Consider the following 23,915-nt stretch of genomic DNA (forward strand, 5'->3'; position numbering starts at 1 on the left):
ACACACACACACACACACACACACACACACACACACACACACACACACACACACACACACACACACACACACACACACACACACACACATACATACCTTTTCCACCTTGGAATCCCTAGCTTGTGTATCGGAAGCCAATGGCCTGCTGAGACATTAGAGCAACACACACACTTGCATTCACTTACTCCTGGGAGCAATCCCTTGGACCGTCAATATGTTTGGTCCTCCTTCAGATAGGAGACTAATCCAGGGGGAATGCTGCAAGCTGTGTCTCTCTCACACCTACACACACACACACACACACACACACTCACAGTATCACACACACTCACAGTATCACATTTACACACACACATCTTTTCCATCTCTTGCCTTCATAACAGCAGCCAGTAGCCTCAGAAATGGGCTCTGTGCTATGCGCACACAATCGCACATACACAAAGCTTGAGGGATTGTCATGTTTGTCATGCACAGCCACTTCCTGTTGTCCTCCTCATCCCCCTACATGTCCCTTCTCCTATCTAGAAGCATTTTTAGTTTTGTAGGTGGTGATCCTCACTAGAGCCCAACTGAGCTATAAAAAGATTTACACATTTTAATAAGTATTTCATATAAAACAAGAGTTCAAAAAACATATTCAGAATACTACAATTTATAGGTTAAAAAAAATGTTTTTCTGTGGACACAGGTTAGAAATAGATGTACTGTATTGTAGTTGTTTCATATGAGACCTGTAAATGACAATCCAAGATGCTCACTATATCAAGATGTGGGGAAAAAATCAGTTCAACTGTGCTCCATCTGCTCTTTATTTGTCAGTAAATTTTTAGAGACACAATTGGCATACACACATAATTGGTATATCTCAGATTTATATATTAATATGTATATACCAGGTATAACCTATTCCCTAGCATTAAGCATGTCCTAATTTAAGAGTAAAAAGATGCATCTAACCCTAAAATCCCTGCTTGCCTGCAGTTTTTAGTGAAAACCTGATGAGGATTACTGTTTTAAGTATGTTGGTTTATAGTATGGTGGCTAACATTTCTGCAAATGAATGCACCCTCAGAACCTTTTTGTTTCTTCACACAGTATCCCAATAAGAACGTGGCACTGGTGGCGTCAGACATCCTTCATCTCCTGATCAGTCATGTGGATCATCTTCAAAAATTTCCCCCTGATACTCCAAAGAAGATTGTAGAGGTGAAACATACATTTCTTTTTGGGGGGCTTTTTTTTGCCTTTTAATTGAATAGGACAGTGGAAGAGCGACTCAGACGGGGGTGATGGGTGATTCGAACCCGGGCTGCTGCGAGAAGGACTCAGCCTTTTCATATGGGTCACACACACTGTACCAACTGAGCGACGCCCTGAGACATACACTTCTGTACACTTCTCATCAATTATTGGAACATTTTATTTTATTATAACATTGGCTTTATTATTCATCAAGTCACCATCAGCATGTCCATGAATCCTGATGGAATTAATTACACTGTTTAAAGCTAAGGCCGTAGAATACCTGTAATATGTTTAAATACACCATATCACTTTTAAGATTTTCCATTTAGAGGTCTCAGAAATGTTTCTGACACTTGGTGGGTTGATTTTCGCTGAGACATTGACTCAAATGCTTTCATTCTTACTGCTCTACTCTGGTTATCTGTACTGTTGTTTAATTTGAAAATCTATTTTACTATATATTTACTATATATTATTTTACTATAATTGACTTCATTTTCTTTTTATATCTATCGTTGTTTTGAACTTGTACTAGAAGTGGTAGCATGACTAGTTTTGGTAGTTGCAGTAACAGTTTTGCTGAATTGATTTATCTTAGATTTTGATCGCCACCATCACATACTTGCTGCCCACTACCGAGTCGTCACCTCATGAACTGGATAAGAGGGTAACATGCACAGAAAAATTCATTTTTACATTTTCTCAAAGCATTACAATTGTTGCTAAGAAAGTAACCTTATACCTGTGTATGTCTGTGTTGCAGCTGGTAGTGTCCCTCCTGCTGTGTCTGTTGGACTGGGTGATGGCTCTGCCTCCAAAGACTCTTCTACAACCTGTTCAATCACGAAGCCCCCCAGAGAGGGACCAGCCTACAAAGACTCTGCTCAGCTGTATTTATAAGGTACCTATATAGCTGTGTTTCAACCAAAAGTACCTGGGTTTTTTAAGTCCCCGGATCTCTTTTTAAGGAACTAAACGGCTTCTTCAGCCCTTGTTGTGTGCGTTTCCGCCGTTATCTGACCTGCAAAGATTAGGCAAAATTAACCAGCTGACGTAGGCTGTAGGCCTATAGCCTACGCCATACAAAGTGATGCACAGGCATCATTATTTGTAACCACTATCCATGAGCAAAATTTATAAATGAACATCAGATTTGATTGGAATATAATGAAAAACTATAGGCTATGCTTGACCATTAAAGCAGCTTTTTTGTGTGGGAGTATAATGAAGAGACAGCGATAAAGATCGTTTCACATTTAAAAACAAACTGGATAAAGCCATCACGTTCATAAAATAACTCCAGCACAGAGAAAGAAACAGAAAAATAACATTATTACTGTTTGGAAGGTTATTACAACATTTCCAGCCAACAAGAGCTGCAGATGTGTCCGCCTGAGCGTCGGAGGAACGGGATGTTTAACGACTTCAGCTCTGTGTAAAAACTTCCTGAATGACGAAAACTTAAAACAACAACTTTGGACCCAGTAATAAGCGTAACTCCATCAGCTGTTCGCTGTAAACACACCTTTGCACGCTGGCTGCTATTTCCGAGCAATATATTTAATGCCGACGTCAGGCAGACATCGGCGAGACTTGTGTTGAATGTGATTTATTTTTTGCAAACAATGGTGGAAAAGAGAGGAGCAGTAGCAGAAAAACACCCAACATGCTCAAGTCAAAGCCAGTAGCCTCTACTCGCCCATTCAGAATTTCACTGCAAGGCAAGCCCCACTCCCCCAAAGTACCGGTACTTTCGTAAAGTACTACCCCCCGAGCAGGGACTTTTTGGGGGATAAAATAGAGACCCTAGAACTAAATTTAGACCCTGGTTCCTTCAGTGGAAACTCAGTGAGTTCCTCCAATGGTTCCTAGTTCTAGGGTATAGTTCTTTTGGTCGAAACGCGGTTTATGTTTGTGTGGTCATGACACGACCCTAAACACACATAAGATACGCATTTCAAAACAGAAACGTCACCACCAATAACAAGTTTTTTTTTGTGTTTGTTTTTTTATCATAATGAAGAATCGGTGCAGTAACATGGGCTATAAATGAGGCAGAAGGGAAATAAATCTGACATAGTATCCCTTTTCCTTCGAACAATTTGTAGGTATTGCATGGTTGTGTGTATGGAGCCCAGTCTTTCAACAGTCCCAAGTATTACCCGCTGCAGCTGTCGGACCTGTTGAGTCCAGACTACGACCCATTCCTGCCATTAGAGAGCCTCCGAGAACCAGAACCACTGCACAGCCCGGACTCAGAACGCTCAAGCAAACTACAGCCTGTCACCGAAGGTATTTTATCCATCATCAGGGACACACTATGTACTTTTTAGGCCTGTCATTGTAACTATCATTTGGTGTCTTCACTGATTTTTAAGTCATATAAATGAGACCGCACCCACTACACATCTGTCTTTAGTCTGTAATTATTCTATGCACGTAAGGTGGTGCACTGACACAAACGCTAGGATAAAATGACACCGAGCTGTACAGCACACCACTGCCAATCACAAAAGATGGAAAAAGTTTGGGGGGTGTGTGTGTGTGTGTGTGTGTGTGTGTGTGCGCGCGAATGCACCAGTCTGCATCCGTGTGAGAGTGTGTATTGTCCCCTGCTGTGGTCCACCAGGACACAGTGTCTAGTCTAATGACTGGAGCACCCTAATCGACCATGCTTCTGTTCTCTCCTTTTCTCCTCTTATTTTTGTTTGTTTCTTATTGTCCACTGCTTCACTTCTTCTACCATCCTTTTAACATTATTATAATAATATTCTTTTCACCTATATATATATTCACCAAATGTTCATTTGTCTTTTCTTTTTCCTCCTGGGCTCTTCTGAGGTTTAGGGAGTGGCTGAGAATGTCTGGTCTATACATATCTGGACTCTACACATAGCCCTGTCAATAAGGAGCTCTGTGTGTATCACACTGTGTTTGTAATGATGTTGATTAGCCAGGATCTGCTGGTAGCACATTGTGTGATGGCATTGGCTTCTTTTCAGCGTGGAGCAAACTATGTCCAAGCTTAGTGTGTGTTTGTACCTCCTCCTAATATGTACTGCAATTCCTGAAGTTGTAACTTGGGGCCTAAATATCAGTATATATAATAGTCAGAGTAACAGTTAAACCTTTTAGCCCTCTATGTAATAAAATCTAGAAACATAGAAATGGACTTTTAAGATCTGGTATCCTATATTTTTCTTGACTGTATCCTTGTAGTAATATATGGATGTATTTTCCTTCTCACTCTGCAGTTCGTAGCCGTATTCAGCAGGGCCTGGTTTCCATCGCAGCCAGAACAGTTATCACACACTTGGTCAATCATTTAGGACATTATCCAATGTCCGGAGGGCCTGCTACTCTGTCTAGTCAGGTACTGTTTCTGTGTGTGTATGGTGGCAATAATGGCACTAGTATGATGTACTGTATATAGTGATGATTACTTGTTTGTCCCGAGGGGAATAAAAATCAAAACATTTTCAGTACTTTTATTTTGATCTTGGCATTTTGCAAGTGCAACACTATGACCTATGTTTTGTAGGTGTGTGAAAACCAAGACAACCCGTTCTGTGAGAGTGCAGATCTTGGACCAGAGCTTTTCCATTCACCAAACCTACAGTTTCTGGTTCTGAACGGCTCCACACTGCTCTCAGTGTATCAGGTAACCTCAACTTAAACAAATGACATGCTTTGCATGTTTATAACCAGTGTTTGCCATCATGACTGATACTAACTGAGCTCAAACCTAAAAAGCATTAAAATGAATGAAATGTCAGTTGGTGAGCCAACATTAACATGTACGTTTGGTTTAATGCTTGTATGCTAACATTACCTGTTGCCTTAAGTCCATTATATTTATTTACGGTAATCATGCAGCACATCTACAACTGGTATAGAACGTATCAGCAACTCTTCTAACATTAGTCCAGGAGCCAGGTCCAGCCCTCAGGAGGTTTTCTAGACTCAGAGAACATATCTCTCCAGTCCCGACTGGATTAGTCTCCAGTTCATGTTAGAATTCAGTTAGGGCTGAACGATTTGGGGAAAAAATCTTTTCTGCCAGATATTGCGATCACGATTTGATTTGCTTTTTTTTAATTTAAGTTTTACTAAGGTTTAAAATGACAGTTTAAAATGGGTCAGATGTGCTGTATAATTAACCTACATTTTAATCTCCATCTTCACGATTAGCTAATCACGGTCTTTCAAATAGTAATTTTGATTTGAAAACAATTAATTGTTCAGCCCTAAATTCAGTTCAGTTTTATTTTTGAAACCCTCCATGATTTGGCTCCATTATATATGTCTGATCTTTTAACTCCTCATTCTGCACCAAGACCCCTAAAGTCTGGCAACTGAATGTTGTTAAAAGTTTTTCAGTCCAGGCGAAAGACATAGAAAGATCATGCTGTTTTAATACTGTGGAATCAACACCCCCACGGTATCAGATCAGCTAAGTCTATATTTTAAAAAGCGTTTGAAATCCCACCTTTGTAATATGGCATTACTAACTTAAGCCAGTGGTTTGATGTTGTTCTTTTTTGTTTTTTCTCTGTGTTGAGCATTCTTTGAAATTCTTGCTGTATTTCCCGGTGTTGTACCTTCTGTGCACCTGTGAAGCACATTGTAACTCTGGTTTCAAAGGTGCTTTAAAAATAGTTTTGAATACTTGCTTTCTACAGTACCAACATGACATGGGAATAACTGTAAGTATGTTTACATGCAATGTTATCAATGTTAAGTATAGCTCAGGTTGTCTAATTAAAACTTAACACTTGTGATGCTTTGCAGTGTAACTTTCAGTTAGAATGTAGTGAATTAATTTAATACTAAGTTGATTTTTCTTGCAGTAGGCTAATGAAGTTAAAATGGATTATTGTTTGATTTTCCTTATAAAAATTCTACTAGTTGCAAAGAAGCAGAGGTAGTTTAAAAAGTAGAAAATGAGTGAAGTTTTGCTTTAAGGCAGTTGAGATGTGGATTATGTGAAAGATGCTGCAACTCAATATCAGAATGATTTCTTTAACATTTTGTACATTTCCTGTTTAACCGTTGTACCTTGTCTTACTCAATTTCACAGATCCGATCAGAGTCTGGTGTACCAGGAGGTGGAATGACAGCTGGTTTGTCCTCCGCTCCTGCTTGCGTTCGTGTCATCATCCGAGATGTAGCTGGAAAACACTCCTGGGATTCTGCTGTTCTCTACGGGCCTCCACCTTGTACCCCAAGCAGCCCAGCAAACACATTTTTGTCACACACACAATCGCCTCACACCGCAAATCTTCATTTACGCACCCCACCAGGAGGTCCACCAGAAAAGATGGGAGTGAAGAGAGAAGACAGCGAAGAGGAGGGGCAGGAGGAGAGTGAGGCAGAGGAGGGAGGAAGAGAAATGGAGGGTGAAAGGCAAGGGTTTCAGGGAGAGGGGGAGGAGGAAGGAGAGGAGAGGAAAGTCACTGAGGAGGAGGATGGAGATCGAAGAACAGGTGAAGGGGAAGGGGAGGAGGAGGAGGAGGAGGAGGAGGAGGAGAAGGAGCTTAGTTTGGATGGGGAGGGGGATCGGGGGGAGTCAGGTTTAGAACAGCTTCTAGCTCCGCCACTGGCTAAACGTGTGTGTCGGGAGGCAGTGCCAGCATGGGATTTGCTGAGTGAGGGAGACGATTCACTGGATGAAATGCTGCAGTACCTGGGATACTCGAGTCCTGAGTGTCTACAAAGAGCAGGTATACACACACACAAACACACGCTTATAACGTGTCTTAAAATGATTTTTAAATCAACACATTATGTTATGCTTATGAATCAGCAAACCATACATTAAAAGCCAGGATAAGGATATAATTTTCAGTTTGAGTGAACATTTTACAGGCTGACATCCCTCAATTTGTTCTGTAAAAAACATAGTTTTAAAAACACAAATGACAGTTCAGTTTGTTTACAGCTCACTTTGTCTCCTGATTTGCTTCCCTTAGGCATGCCACTCAATATCCCAGCCCCTCCTCCAGCGTGTGTTTCAGAGAAGCAGGAGAATGATGTGATCAATGCCATTCTGAAGCAGAGCACTGCTGAAAGGGAGTTCGTCCTTAATGTACGGTGATTTCTCATTCGTATGAATATAAGGAGTTTCAAATTATGAATGTCTGAGTCCGCAGCTCACAGCCGCTCCTGATGAAGTAGACACTCAAATACTGGCGGCTCACAAGTGCAGAGCTAGCTATTATATAGTTTGAAAAATACTGCTGTAGGTTGAAGGAAATAGAAGATAAATCACAAGCTGTTTAAGTCCTGCAGTCAAACGTATTTTAAGCAGACTTTCATAATGTTGTAAAAACTATTTTTTTGGCCTTTTTTCATTTGCTGCATAGAAGTAAGTCAACAAAATTAAAAGCCCTTGAATCAGCTTGGCACCATTATTTTTGTTTTTTTAAACCGTATATCAGCCCAAGGACAACAAAAAAGTGCGCACATTTTTTTAAAGCACTAAATAATGGTTGTATAACTATTTTCCTTGTTCATAATTTGGTGCGACATTTCTGATTGTTGAATGTTTTAGAGAGGTGAGGAGTTGAACATGAGGGCAGTGCAGCAGACTGAACCAGAGACTGAGACACCGCAGTCAGCCTTCTACTACTGCAGACTGCTGATCAACATACTAGGACTCAACTCCTGGGAGAAGAGGTGCGACTAGACACAGACACACATATACTAGAAACCACGTTAAAGTGTTTTAGCAGTCACAAACACTTGTTTGTTATGTTTTGTCTTTTTGTATGTTTCTCCTGACTTTGTTTGCATTTGTGACCCCTGTAAGTATCACTTTGGACACATTCACCACATTTGTTTCACAGATTTAGTTTATGGCAGTACTAGAAATGCACCAATTAATATTTCCTGGCGAATGTCAGATTTGTTTTTCTTTGTAAGAACTAATCATTGACAACAATAATTTCCTTTTTGTAACTTTTCTTTAATGGAAAATACTTTTTTTATTAGGCTTTCCATTTGCTCCAGCAATAAGCATTGGTTATTCTTCCTGGGGTCAATTCAACTGTATGTTCATAATAAAACAGTGACTATTAAATAACTTACATTTTCTTCAAAACTGCAGGCGGTTACAGACCTTTTCTCACTCAAACAAATCTCAAAATAAGAAAATACTCCAGGTTAGGCTACTGGACAGAGCTATTTTTTTTTTTATGTACAAATAAAATCGAACGGAAAATAAATTGGCAATATTAAGTACGTTTCATAAGTCACATGGCACAGAGCAGGGGGGTCCCTTTCTTACTTCAAGAACCTCTTGAAAACTTTCTGAGAACTCTTCCTCTAACCCTATTGTCACTGGTAGATCTCTTACTGTTTTGATATTAATGTTTGTATGTTGTTCCACAAATGTAAGTTGCTTTGGATAAAAGCCTCTGCCAAATGAGTAAATGTTGCATAACACAGTTACACAGTGTAACTGTGGTGGGGACATGGAGGGCATATTTGTATTGTTTCATTTGAATACATTACCCTATTTCTAGAAGGTTATTTCTTATCTCACCATTTTAAGTCTACTTAATTTTCCACCAACAACTCTCTCTCTCTCCCTGTATCTGTCTGCTCTGTTGACTTTATTTGTCAGCAGTTTATTAAAGTCGCCCAAAAAACGTGCGTTTGGATTTTTATACCCGATTTTTTTTTTTTTTTTACCGATTGCTGAGTCAGCATTCAGAGTATTGTAATTAACGTGTCTTTCTTCCGTTTCTCTGTAAACTGCTAAAATAGATCCCTAAATATAGCCTACTGTTGCGACTATTAATACACCTGAGCGGTCTGCACAAGTCAAATGTGTGGGGAAACACGGCTGATTTGGCCTTACAGGTATTACAAATTGCGAGTGCTGTGTCCTCACTCAAGGTGAAAAACTTCCACACCGACAACATGTTTTAGCGTGTGTGTAGCTGGTTACCGTCTGTAGTGCTGTGCACATGACGTGAAACATGTTGCAGTGCTGTATTGTGTGTAAATGTAGGATGTCTATGAAGATTCTCAGTCATCCAGGTCATAGTTATCCAACGAAGGTTAAAATCAAGGGCAACTGGACTTGGTTGAAGATACTGGTGTGTAAATGTATAAGGCAGAAAATCTGATACATGATCGGCCCCGATCCCCGGTCATTGCCAATTAATCTGATTCTGGTCCCCAGCCGATCGAACGGTACAATTACTTAATACTTTAATTTGGTTGATGGACAGATAGCTTTACTTGTTTTTTGCAGTTACTTTAGCCTCTAACTACTGATAACGGTAGCTGCCACTTGCTAATTAGCTCAGCTAGCCATGCAGCTAGCCGTCCTGTTAGCTGACTCTGCCTGGATTGGAAGCTTGGTGCTCTGGGGGTGTATTGGTGTTTACACCTCTTGGACCTCTGGACCGTATTCAAACGGCGTGTTTGCAAACACATTTACTGAAAGACTGAGCAGGAGAAAAAGAGAGTCTCATAGTTTGTGGGTCTTTAGACTGGGGGACACATATTTTAGTTGAAAAGACAAGAAAAGTGGATATAGCATAATAAGGGACCTTAAACTTGGCATTTTATATTTTTCTGTTTACTTTTATGGCCTACATTTGAAAAAAAGGTTGTTTTTTTTTAACCATATAAGAGACCCTGCTGCTGGCATACAGAGATCTGTAGGAAAAACAGGCTGTTTTTCAGGTTGCTGTAGTAAATGTGTGGGATGTCTTTTATACATGTTTGTCTCCCCTAGAATGAACAAAATGCCTGTTGAATGCAAATGAGACAAAAAAAAATCAAATTCAAACTAGTATTTTGTGCTAATTAGACACATTTTCCCTTTCACATGGCACAGCATTTCATCTTCTCAGTGACTCTGGGCTAAAATACACAATGTCAAGGTATCACTTTAAATGTGTCTGGCCAGCTAATGGACACTCATCGCTCTTTATACTTTATCCAGGGAATTACACCTTCTGCATTCAGCCTGCACAATAGACTTCTTAACACACTGCGCGCGTGTGTGCATGGAAGAGAGTGTGATAATGAGTATAGTACTCTTATATTGATCAAACTCAACCCATTCGGAGTTAGAATAAAAGGCAGTAGTTGAAGAAGTGAATGATGGTGGGAGAAGTGGCAAATCAGAAAACAGGATGAATAAGGCACATGTAGATGTAGAGTGAGAATTAAAAAAAAAAAAAAAGGTAAATGGAGCCAGCTAAATAAATGAGTGAATATGGAAGAGAATGAGACTAAACAAACTTGGATGTTGATGAAAAAGAGGATAGACAGATGAGAAAAAAAGATAAGAAGAGGTTGTCTAATCATCTATTTTTTGTCCCCTTATGTATCTCCAGGTATTCATATGGGACATTACAGACGCTAAGATACTGACAGTCACCCGTGTGTTTGCATGCACGGGCGCGCGTGTGTGTGTGTGTGTGTGTGTGTGTGTGTGTGTGTGTGTCCTTTTATGCTTTTCCCTATAATCCAGGGTGTAAATGGAGTCTTTGAGAGCAGAGAATGAGGCCATTACCAAGTATCAGTTTAATAAAGAGCAAATTGCTCTCTCTCTCTCTCTCTCTCTCTGTCTCTGTCTCTGTCTCTGTCTCTCTCTCTCTGTCTCTCTCTCTCTCTCTGTCTCTCTCTCTCTCTCTGTCTCTCTCTCTGTCTCTGTCTCTCTCTCTCTCTCTCTCTCTCTCTCTCTCTCTGTCTCTGTCTCTGTCTCTCTCTCTCTGTGTGTCTGTCTCTTTATCTCCCACTCTTTTTTTTTTCTCTCTCTAAGAGTGAAAAGAATGACGTGTCATTATCAGCCCACTCCAAGCCTCAGTGCTCAAGTCTTGGTTTTATAACAGTGGTGCAGAGGTTGGTGGCTGGGACATTTTGAACGGTCCCCAGACTTGTTAGTCTGCATAAAAGACCTTTGTTTCAATTAAAAGAAATCGGGTTTTGTCTTTTTCATTTTGGAGCCTTGAAGTGGTGATGGCACTAGCTGTGTTCAGCATTAGATAATGTTGCGTTAGCTTCTTTACAGCACAGTAATAATAAAATAATCATTTATATTTGTAAGATCAGACTTGAGGCACCAGTATACAAATAGAAGTACTTATCACATGGTCGAACAGAAAAAACGTAAAAAAAAGCTTCCATAACATTTGGTTGAGTGACATCTTGTGATCTCTAGACCTCGTTCTCCTTTTAAATATTTTTCCATCTCTTTCAGATATACAAAATGCATCGGACAAATGGTTGATTTAAAAAAGTTGTTTTTATATACTTTTTTAGCATCTTGCTGTACTTATTTAAGGAGTTTACTGCTCAGTTACATTTATTAAGACCAAGTTAAATATATGTTTGGAAGGTCACAAAAAGCCCATGAAGTTAAAATTTCTTATTCAAAGACATTAGGCGATGATGACCTGATAATGATTCCAATGCAGAATTACTATAAAAAGTGACCTTAGAGAGGGCAGATTTCACATTTATAATGTTGAGAGTTTCAAAATTGGAACAAGCAAACTTCTTATCAAACCTTATATTTTATCTACTGAATTAGACCACTTGTCAATGTCTTGCAGTCTGACGTAAGAGAATGTAAATGAAATTAATCCTCATAAACCATATAACATCACCCCCTCATTTTTTTTTCTTCCTCTTTTTTATCTTGAATTTTTTTGCTCTTTTTCACCAGAGATCCTGCCAGCTCCACTTCATGTTGTATTAGTTGACACAGGATTGGTGGTTTTTTTTGTTTTTTTTTTGTGTGTGTGTGGTTTTTTTGTTAGGAAACAGTGACAAAAACAAGCAACCACTCAATTAAGGGAGACGCCGCTGGTAGCCAGATAATGGTGGAGAGGCTGGTTTAACCATTGCTTTGCCTAATGATTTCTAACCTGTGCGTGTATATGTGTCTTACAGGAGTAACTTTCATTTGTTGAGGAAGAATGAGAAGTTGCTGAGAGAGCTGAAGAACCTGGACTCACGGCAGTGGTGAGAATATATGAAAAATTAGAGCATCTTGTCATGTTTACTGCATTACCCACTCCCTCCTCCCTCTTTACTTGTAATTTTTAATCCTCTCTACTTTTTCACAATTCTTTCTTTCACTCCCGCTATTTGCCTCCTCTAAATAGTTATACATTAAAGGTTCTTTAAATATTGACGTATACTGTAGGGTTCTGAGATTCAGTAACAGTTACGCTAAGACCTATTTCATCCCTTTGCTCTTGAGCCTTAAGCAACCACAATCTGATTTTGTGGTGATCGTGGTGTCCTGATTCAAACACGCCTCTGTGTAGTGACTGTAAAGCTGTTGCCCACTTCCTCCAAACTTGGTTTGAGGTTCACCTTGCAAATGGTTGAATAAAATACTGTATTACTGTATTAATACTGTTTTACATTGAATGTAGTCTGCTGTAAAAACAACAACATAATGTACACAAGACATGAGTGGTATCCCATTTGAGAGAAACTCTGAAATAATCAGAAGGGCCAATGGGGAAGTACTTGGATGATACCATGGTAAAGTAGATATTGTAACTTTTAGATATTGTTGGTCATTATTGGTGTCCTTCATTCCCTTCTAGCCGTGAGACTCATAAAATAGCAGTATTTTATGTGGCTGAGGGCCAAGAGGACAAACACTCCATACTCACCAACACAGCGGGTAGCCAAGCTTATGAAGACTTTGTCTCTGGACTGGGCTGGGAGGTAAGATAACACATTTATTCAAATGACCTTAATGTTCTGACATTGTTTGTCTTCTTCATACATTCAGTTTGCAAATCATTTTTAAATTGTTGCCTTAATATTTCCTGAATGAAATCTGATCTGCAACTCATATCGTTATCATATGATTGAACCGATTTAAACCACAAGAGAACTGCTTTGTAGGGCCAGCGGTTAAAGTAAACCTATTTGTCTTGATGTTTCAGCAGCACTTTGATTATTTTGTGTGTGGGGACATAAGGAGCTTTGTACAGAGAAGTTCTCCTGACAGAAGAAGCCTGCAGGAATGTCAAAATGGAAAATGTTCATCTAAGTAGTTTTTATTGAATGGTGGAACCACATTTTATTTGGCAATATTTCAATGTCAGCATTTTATCTTGATTTGCTGGTTAAAGAGTTTCATGGAAACTAGCTAGTCTGATTTGATGTTAGTTTTTATTGTAGGCTTTAAGGCAGTAAAGGCCTGGAAGGGAAGCTTATATTTTGAATGTATCCTGAGTGCGTGTGCTTGCATGTGTGTTTCTCCCTTAGGTGGATCTCACTACTCACTGTGGCTTCATGGGAGGTCTCCAAAGGAATCGCAGTACAGGCCAGACTACACCTTATTACGCCACCTCCACTACAGAGGTCATCTACCACGTCTCCACCCGCATGCCCCACGACCAGGACCATAACCTCACTAAGAAGGTAACACACTACTATCTGACTGCTGACGTTTCAGCTGCGTTTCCATTGTTTACGCTGTCTTCTGGCCAGATAACAGAAGCACCTAACTGTGTGTTTGTTGCTGAGTGAATTTAAAGAGCTCTCACACAAACTATGATATTGTAAAGTTTTCAGATTTGCTTGACAGTTGGATTGAAACATACCTTCTTTCTGTCAAGAACTCTGCATCTGTCTGTCCCATTATCTGTATTGGCCACTCTCAAATGTTGTTGCTCTAATTTCACTCCTTTCAATACATAAAGGGAGATGTGCAGCAAAAGGAGGAGAAAAAAAATCCTCCTCTCTGTCCTTCCCTTTTGATTCCTTCTTCCAAATCTCTCTTCTTTTTTTCTTTTTTTTTGTTGCCTGAAATAACATTGTAAATGAGTACAGGTCGCTACACACACACACACACACACACACACACACACACACACACACACACACACACACACACACACACACACACACACACACACACACACCAGTCTGTTGATGTCAGTGTTTCTAAAGCACACCAATGTTTCCAATAATTCTTAATAGCAATCATGTCTGTGCGTGTTGTGGGCTCGTAACAGTGTCTAAGCAGGCAGGTTTAGCGTGTGTGTGTGTGTGAGTGCGTGCGTGCGTGCGTGTGTACGCACCTGTCAACCTCCAGGCACTGGGCGCTCTGCACATGGCCATAATGTCCCTTTAATCAGATCATACTTCCTGCTTCTCGGCCTATCACGTCGCTGCAGGCTCCTGATTGGATTATCAGCGCCTGGTCCGACACCATCCGTCTCCCTGATCAGCTGATGGCCCCATCAGACACGCATACTCACATATACACGCACACGCAAACACATAAACCTGTTTAACTTGACACAAACACACATCCACTAAAGGGCTTTATTCACAGCAGTCTGCACAACTAACCACACAACTATAAATTTGTGTTAATGTTGGATGCACACAAACGGGTTACGCCTGCACATGTTAGCAAGCACATGTAGACGTATAAACACATACACTCGCAGTTTGACAAATGTGTCCACAAAGAGGTTAAACTGACAGACATGCACATGTCCATACTGGCAGGCATTTATCATCCGTACTGCTGCCACACACACACACACACACACACACACACACACACACACACACACACACACACACACACACACACACACACTGCAGTATGATTTTAGTCCATTGCAGGGCATTTGTCCAGTTCTCACTCTTTGTGTGTTCTGCTCCCTCTCATACCACATCTGCTTGAAACATGATTAAAAGGATTAAAGCTGCATTACACCAACTGATTGTGACATCAGAGATGACATCACTTTCATCTCTATTGTGGCTGTTTTTATAAAAATAGTGAATCGACTCAGAGAATCACATCAGACAGTAACACTCCACTTTGCCTTATTAACTGTGCCACCTAATTGTTCTGACACCCAAAAAATGCAGCTTGCAGCTCGTAATTATAACTCTTCAAATGAGATATTGGTAGAGCCCTTCAGTTCTTAGTTTTACTCTGAGTTGTGTGTCTTACTGACACTTTTTTTTTTTGTTGTCAGCACTGTCAGGGGCAAGTGCCTCTAAAAGATTTATTTTAATATATCAACTTAAAATCACTAGCCAAGAAAATATCAGGGTCATTAGCCTAATATATAATGGCTAAGTGGGTGAAGCTGCTTCAAAACATGATGAATAACTTGTGCACAGGCCTCCATATTAACTAATTCGACCCCAGGCTTGCATGAGAGTTGAGTGAGATGTGTGTATACAAACAAAATTACATTTCATTAAACTGCGTCCTGATACACTGTCTAATGAAATGTGGGCAGCTTTTTGATTTAATAAATCCCTCCCGGTTATGCAGACATACGTCTTTAAAAATCATGCAGGAAAAAATACCCAAGTGATTCTAAATTTAAAAGGAAATATCTGTAATGTGTTTGTCTCAGGGCCAAGGCCGAGACATCTGAAGGTGTAACACACAGGTAGACAGACGTGTGTGTGTGTGTGTGTGTGTTTATTTTGGCAGACATCAAGGTTAATGACAGAGCTGTCACGAGCCCTGACTGCTGCCCACAGAGGGAATGTGAAACATACACACACACTCAGCATCAGACTTGATCCCATCTGTCTTCCAGCCTATACTCCATCTTTCTGGAGCTTCACTCTGTCTTTGTGTGCACTCTCCATCTTCACACACTCACTCCATCACCCCCAGGGCCACCTATGGCACGTACGCACACAAAATCAAAAGCCTTGGGTTTATGATGAATACAGCCTATCTAGCTCATTGTGTTAGACCTGCTGTGTGTGTGAGAGAGTTAGTGTGTGGTTGGCATTGACTTAGTTTGTGTTGTTTGCGCTGTAAGAAAGAAAAATATGAGATGTTTATTCCAGTTTGATACTACTTTTCTGTTCCTTCCTCTTACCACCTGCCCCTCCTCCCCCAACCCCTCCAGCTGAGACACCTGGGTAACGACGAGGTCCACATTGTTTGGTCGGAACATTCTAGAGACTACCGTCGAGGGATCATCCCCACTGAGTTTGGAGATGTGCTAATTGTCATCTACCCCATGAAGAACCACATGTACTCCATTCACATACTCAAAAAACCAGAGGTAAAAACAATGTTCAGCATTTTGATAATCGACACAAACAGCCAGCTGTCAATATTTTGTGTAATTATTCAGAGTCATTGCATTTCAGTGTTTCCTTAGAATCCTTCATTGGGTGAAAATGCCTCTGAAATAGGACATTTAAATTCTTAATTAAAACCCAGGGTGATAATTCAGTCTCCCTCTGGGCTAAACTGTAATAACAAAACTTGTCACATGTTGTGGAACTGTAGTTGTTGTGTGAATCATCGGCCAATCTGTGAAAACTTTGCCATAATAATGGCACGGCTCTATGGACGGCACTGCTTGAACTATTAAATGGCTTTTCATGAAATTTGGTACAAACTTTCATCGTCCCTAGTGGATGAATCCTGCTGATTTTTCCTCTCGTGCTACAGTGAGGTTGACATTTATGGTTTTCTGTAAAATGTCTCACCACCTATTGGAGAGATTTCCATAAAATTTGGTACACATTCATCCCTTCAGGATGAATTGTAATAACTTTGCTGGTCCCTTAACTTTTCATTCAGTGCCATCATGGGGTTACAATTTTAATTTGTCCATTACTTTGTTTTATGACCATATACCTGCAAAACTGACATTCTCACTTAAACAGAAGAACAAATGTAGTCACATAGTCAATAACATTATGTCACACTTTTATGCTTGTAGATTAAAATGGATATTTCATCAGTTATTGAGTATTTATTGTATGGATATGGAGTTGGGTAGGAATAAAATTGTGAAAATGCACAGTGTTTTGGTTTCCTACCAGACTATACAGATATGCATCCAGATTATTGAATAACAATCCTAGAGAGTCTTGCCCTTAGTCTTGCTGCTCTGGTTAATGTATAAGTCTAAAACACACAGACATTAATACCACAGCACTGATAGCATAATTCTATTTCAAACAAGACCTAACACAATAAAATTCTGCTTTTTCTGTATGACATAGATACCACAGCACTAATAACATAACCTTATTCTGTTTCATTCATTCTACAAGCAATAATATTGAATTATTGTGAATCCAAAAACAAGTTTGATAAGATATTCTCTGTGTTGTCGTCCTGAAAGCTCTGTATTCAGTCATAGAGTGCATGGCTGGGAGACCTGCTCCTCAAATAAATTCAGTTAAAAGCCTGTTATTATTCTCTTTGGTGGATTCCACAAGCAAAGTAATGAATTAAATCAGAAATCCACAGCCTGATTCAAATAGAATATGGTTGAAAAACTGTCATGTCAGTCATTACTTGTCAAGCTTGGTCCACTAAAGCCCAGTGGCTCCCAGAGATTACTCTTTTATACAATATATCGAATTTTATGTCTTTGAGAGGCTTCCATAAACAGTAGGTTCACTGCATTAATAATGATTTCCTTTGTCTGTTTAATGGCTGCTTCACTACTTGTCTTTGTGTCTGTAGGTTCCATTCTTCGGTCCGCTGTTTGACGGGGCCATAGTGGACATGAAGATTTTGCCCACCATGGTCAGAGCCACAGCTATCAATGCAAGTCGAGCTCTCAAGTCCCTCATTCCCCTTTACCAGAACTTGTATCCTTTTAAAAATCCTGCTCAGAATAAAACAGGATCACAAGCCCAAGGTTGGTTAGAGAAGTCTTTCTTCATTTTTATTTGATTTTTTATCAATACCGCATGTTCAGCTCTTTAAAAGTGAGTAGTTTGGAGGCTCTCTTTAGCTGCTTAAGCTTGTTTAAATATACCTGCACCATTGTGTCGGCTGTTGAAATCTTTGTGAAATATGTGTGTGAGCGTGAATGTTGGTTATCACTCAGCTCATGTGTTAAGAATAGCAAATCAATGTCCAGTGGTGTTTGGCTTTCAGAATATAAGTGCTGGCATGATGGAGCTGTATTTAGTTGGCTCTGAAGTGTCATATATCAAGTGTGTGTGTGTGTGTGTGTGTGTGTGTGTGTGTGTTTGTCGTGCGTGGGAAAGCAGACAAAGTTGGCATACACAGCTGGCGTGTGTGCGTGTCTGCGAGCATCTGTGTGTGCAGGAGAGAAAGAGAAACAGACAGACAGGTGTGTATACAGTCTGTCTGCTTGATCCGATGCGATGGTAGTTTGGTTGGAACAAGCCCGGCGGTCAATACTTATCGATGACTCTCCTCTCTAACGCTCTTTCTAAACGAGGGGCTTTGCTCTCTGGTCTCACGCGCCGCAATTCACGCTTACGCAAACTCAAGTACAGACGTGTGCACACTCGTGCACACTCTTCAGTCCAACAAACACTGACAGGCGATGACGCTCACATAGACACAAGCTCCTCAGAGATACAGCAATGCAAGCACATCCACATACAGACGTGCAGATTCGTGCAGTGTTGGTTAAGAAGTGCACGCATACACACACACACACGCACACCATTGTGAGGTGACACAGTGTCCCCTGTTGAGGCGAGCTGAGCTACTGAGTGATCATTGGAATTTCTTCTAAGCAGCACTTAAAGCAATTTGATTCCCTAATGATACTGTTTTCCTGTCTGCATGCTTGTCTGTCTCCTCTTCATGTCTTCCCCTCATATCAAAATAAGTTCCATTTATTTGCATTGCGATAAAACAGTGTTTGCGATTGTAACTGATTGCTGATTGTATAAATTCTGGGTGAATACCAGAAACAACGCTTTAGTCATCTCAGTCATATGAAGATCAAATTATTATACCAGCAAAGGATCACGTAAGGCATATGCAGAAGCATCGTGAAAGCTTAGTTTCATCATGAAGCTATTACACAGCGTAGAACGACCATCTCAGACTCACTTCATTGTAGAGCTGCAACAATTAGCATTAGTAAATGTAAATATTTTGGTTTATTTACTCCTCTGTGACAATAAACTGAATATGTTTTGGTTGTGAACAAAACAAGACATTTCAGGACGTCCTCTTGGGCTTTGGGAAACACTAATCGACATTTTCCACCATTTACTGACTTTTTATGGACCAAACAACTAATCTATTAATCGAGAAAATAAATTATGACAAATTAGTCGACTAGTCGTTAGTTGCAGCACTACTTCATTGATAGTTCAAGTTAAGTTAAAGGTAGTGGAGTGTTCAAACAAAAGGTGTGTGTGTGTGTGTGTGTGTGTGTGTGTGTGAGTACGTGTACCATGACAGTCTGCTGAGCATCGTTTAGGCCAGTGGTCTGCAATAGGCAGCCCGCGGGCCAAAGGTGGCCCGCCAGCAATAATATCTGGCCCGTGGCCATATTACTTTTGTAGCGGCAAAAAATTATAATAATTATGACGGCTGGTGCTGAAACAGATCTCAGTCATGACAACAAGTTACTCACATAATGACTTCCTCTTCAGTGATTGTGCCTACAAAATAAAAGTACAAGAACATTTTTGCAGCAGTACTTTATGTTGTGTTTAATTGAGAGGTTTTACTTTGAAAAGTTCTGAAGGAAATTCAAAAGAGTCTCTGGCTTGCTTGATACACCTCTGAAAAAGCTGTCAGAAAACGTGTGATCGGATTCCCCTGAATGAGAAAAGCAGGAATTTCCTCTGCCTGGAGATCCTGGGGACACGAAAATAAGTGACCATAGGTTGATGTGGACCAATCGATGGGATGTACACACTCCTCCACATGCTTAATTGTAATATGTAAAATGATCACTTTGTTGAAAAAGGGAGAAATAAACACTAGCAGCAAGTGAGGATTGAACACACAACCCTCAGAACGGGAGTGCTGTACTCTACCAAATGAGCTGATCACGCACACACAGCTGTGAGAATATAAATGGGCAATTGACGATGTTCTGGCCCACCATCTAATGACTTGAAAAGAATTTTGCCCAATGTCAGTCTTATTTGCAGACCCCTGCTTTAGGCATTGTATCCGGAAAGGCAAGACCTTTTTTTACAAACAAAGGTTTAGGCCCCTCCAGTCAAGGGGGAAGGTGGCAGGTAACTGTGGATAAACAAGTAACTTGCTAGCCTACTGTACAACATCATAATGGAAACCATAGTAAACCCACAATAGCCAATAGTCTTAATGTAAAACCACACAAGCTAATACTCGTGCCATTCAAAGAGCTGCTAATGAAAACATTTAAATTGTCCTATAATTTAATGTGACCCCTGCTTTTTCAAACGTCATCCCCCCCGCAATCTAACATCCTTAGATTCAGAACAATTTTGTATTTTTTATTCTATTATTACCCAAAAGCCCTGTCTCTTACCCATTACTCCCACCCTTTTCTGTCATTATTTCCTTTGTAGCTCATCTTATTTCTTCTCTTGGTGTCCTGCCTCCTTCCTCTGCTCTCTTTGTCCTTTTACTTTGACCCTCATCCTATTTCCTTGATCTCTCCTTCACTGTGCCGTCTCAAAAACTTACTTTCCACTTGCCTCTTGTCTTTCATCTCTGTTTTCCTTTTCTACCCTCCAGTTCTCTCTCAACCCTTGTCTTTCGCCCTCTCTTATCTCCTCCCTTTCCTCTCTTTCTTCTCCTTCCCCGCTCTCTCCTCTTTTCAGGGAGATGGTGTGAGTGCTGGAGGTGATGCTGGCCAAAAAGGTAGAAGGAGAAGTGGGGGGAATGGAGGGAGATTGAAGAAGCCATTTTGCTCTGCCATGTCCACCCAGCGAGACAGAGATTAGTGATATTTAGGCTCAGTGTGGGGCTGTAGCTTGTAGTTGTTGGGATGTGGTTGTGTGTGCGTGCATGTGCACTTTATTGCAGCTACTTATGTCTCTGTGTGCTTTTTGTGTGACTCCAGCAATCATGGGTAAGTGTGCAGACATGTAGACATCTTTACGGTTGTGTTTGCGCATTGTCCTAAATTTTGTCTGCTTTCCCGCGCACGACAAACACACACACACACACACACACACGTGCGTGTATATCCGTATACCGACTGTGTTTGTGTGAGACCATGTACGGGTGACACACATGTGTTGCACACGCTTGTTTCGAGGTGTTTGTGTGTGTCTGCGAGTGTCCTGGTGTGTATTGATTGGTGGTAGCAGCAGGTCGATGTCTCTGACAGGCTGAATTACAGTAATCAGTCATTATTGACTCCCCATCTCTCTGCTACACACACCTCTCTCCTCTCCTGTCTCTCCTCTCCTCTCCCACTCTACTCTGTCCTCTACTTCTGTCACTCTGCCTTTCTTTCCTTTTCTTGTCTCTATCTTAACATCCGTCTAGATCTTGTTGTGCTTTAATGTTTTTCCACTGCTGTCTTGTATCACTCAGCCCCCTTATCATCATTACTCTATCTCCCTCTCTAATTCTGTCCCTGTATTTTCCCTCTCTTAACTCCCCTTTCTCAGGGTACGATGTAATAAAAATGCTTAATAATTGTTTCAACTTAAATTAGTGTGCTGCGCTAATGATAACATAATAGAATACATTGCAATCCAGTTTCAGTAAAACATGAAAACAAATGTCCCCCATGTGTGAATAAGTTTGTGATCTGATGCAGTAAATATCTAATTTAAAGTGGCAGTCCTTAAGATAAGGTTTATTTGGCGACACCTGTAGTTACTTGTGGTAACAGTAATGTGTTGTAAAACTGCAGTTCCCAGAATTCTGGGGGCAGCAAAACTAGCTAATAAAGAAGTCAGGTAGTAATTGGCTTTTTCCAGCATTCTGTGAGCAACTGTGATCTGAAAAAGATCGGTAAGAGTTGGTTACCTCGCTGAGAAGTTTGAGGTGTGCAGCCTGTCGCCTGCAGCTCTACATCTAACAGCTCACTGTGGCTGCTCCTTGTTCCATTACTCCCTGCAATATTTCAAACTGATCCGATAAAGCCCAAAATGACCATTGTCTTGTTTTGTAGACTCATTTTCTGTGAATGATAGCGATCAGTGCTAATGTCACTGACAGACGCATGGTATTTCCTGTGACCGCTTCATCATAAAAGCCAACTAATGTTTCGCAGTTGAATGTTTTTAATGAGAAGCTGCAGCAGTAGGAAGTGTTCAGTTTGCATCAGCAGAAACTTAATACAGCATTTTTCTGAGAATGTTGCAAATAATACTGCAAATATATATAATAAATATCAGTAGGCCATACGCTCAGTCCCCATTGTGTTACCTCATGTGGTGATAGTGACTCAACAGACATTCATGTAAGTGAAAATCTCTAATTGCCACTTTCTAAGACAATTAAGCACTACATAAAGAAGTACAGGAGTAACAACACAAGTGTAGCTTTATTGATTTTTATTTTTTTTATAACTTTTTGTTGTAAAATGAGACCAGACATTCCGAGAGATTAGCGCACATGCTGCACATGAGGGTTAGATGCCCTTGTGTGCCCCTCAAGTGTTGCATAAAGCTGTGTGTCATCTGTGTTTTTGATTCAGAGTGCTGCATTATGACATCAAATATCCTCACAGAGGGGCTGACACAGAAGCAAGTGGGGGAAGAGAGATGGAAAGAAAGCTGGCAGGGCTAAGTGTGTCAATGGTTAACTGGCATTTCTCTCTAATTTCTTTTTCTGTCTCTCTCTCTGTCTGTCTTCCTCCCTCCCTCCCTCTCTCTCTGTCTCCTGGCCCTCAGGGCGGTCCATCTGCCTTCTCTCTCTCTCTCTGATCTTTCATTCACCATGACCAGAGCCATCCAACAGCACACACACACATAAGCACACGCACAGAGTGCCAGGCTGCCGGGGCAACTGTGTGTAAGCACAGCTCTATGTCACATATCAGCTCATTGCAGCAAGAAAAGCAATCCAAGACTCCTCTACACACAAGCATACACACACACACTGCCCCTCTCCTTAAAGCCCATACTATATACACATGTAACATGTGAAATTCAATACACTTTCTGTACCCTCTGATGACTGGTACACACCGCAGCAAATCTTGGGTCATTGTAGAGCAAGATGGACTCATTCTATAGCCGACCACAGTGGCATGAATCCTTCTGAACTCATAAATTAGAACAGATGAAAATAAGGACCAGACTGCTTCATTGGTGAAATATATTGGTGTCACCACTCCTTAAGCGACAGCAGAGTTGCTGATCCTGATACAGGTCATACCAGGAAAATGTTAAAATTACGATTTTGGTACCTTAAAAAGTGTAAAGGAGATGCTCCTTATTTATCCAATAAGATGAAAAGTACTGATGTGATGTCAACATGGCAACATTTATTCATTTTCTAATCAAAATACAAAATTTCTGCTGTAAGATGTAAGATTACTTTCTATAAACACTTGAAGAACAAGACAGGTGGTATTTTATACACACGCACATACAAGCCTGATAAATGTTCTTCTTCAGTGCCATAGAGCTCCATTATTGTCCACAAACTGTTAAAAATAATCAGTGAGTCACACTGTTGCGCTGGCTGACATGTTCCTTCATTGCCATGAACACACGTGTTTATTAGACTTTTTTTTTTAAATGAAACTTTGGATTTGTGAGCTGTTTTTTAATGATTTATGTCCTAACCTAGAAGTTCCACAGAAAATTGTGTAAAGTAACTTGTAAAGTGAAATTTAAAGTTGCATCAGAGTTCTTTGAGTAGAGCTACTGTGGACTAGTCAACCATTTTGGCCAAGATTCACCTAGCTTTATCTCCTACAGCTGCTCTACCATCTGATAAATGTGTGTGTGTGTGTGTGTGTGTGTGTGTG

The 23,915-nt window shown here is 40.4% G+C and overlaps 1 protein-coding gene across 1 annotated transcript in view; it reads left to right on the forward strand.

Moving 5' to 3' along the window:
* Positions 1-23,915, forward strand: part of ralgapa1 (Ral GTPase activating protein catalytic subunit alpha 1) — a 49,504-nt gene that overhangs the window by 4,020 nt on the left and 21,569 nt on the right. The window contains exons 6-19 of the mRNA XM_046061996.1: positions 1,096-1,206; positions 1,844-1,912; positions 2,009-2,146; positions 3,354-3,537; positions 4,500-4,618; positions 4,787-4,906; positions 6,326-6,968; positions 7,218-7,333; positions 7,799-7,923; positions 12,166-12,237; positions 12,834-12,957; positions 13,507-13,662; positions 16,143-16,301; positions 17,726-17,853. Of these exons, the coding sequence (XP_045917952.1) occupies positions 1,096-1,206; positions 1,844-1,912; positions 2,009-2,146; positions 3,354-3,537; positions 4,500-4,618; positions 4,787-4,906; positions 6,326-6,968; positions 7,218-7,333; positions 7,799-7,923; positions 12,166-12,237; positions 12,834-12,957; positions 13,507-13,662; positions 16,143-16,301; positions 17,726-17,853 (2,264 nt within the window). The remainder of the gene's footprint in view (positions 1-1,095; positions 1,207-1,843; positions 1,913-2,008; positions 2,147-3,353; positions 3,538-4,499; positions 4,619-4,786; positions 4,907-6,325; positions 6,969-7,217; positions 7,334-7,798; positions 7,924-12,165; positions 12,238-12,833; positions 12,958-13,506; positions 13,663-16,142; positions 16,302-17,725; positions 17,854-23,915) is intronic.

This window comes from Micropterus dolomieu, linkage group LG11 (assembly GCF_021292245.1).
Source record: "Micropterus dolomieu isolate WLL.071019.BEF.003 ecotype Adirondacks linkage group LG11, ASM2129224v1, whole genome shotgun sequence".
NCBI classification, from domain to species: Eukaryota; Metazoa; Chordata; class Actinopteri; order Centrarchiformes; family Centrarchidae; genus Micropterus; species Micropterus dolomieu.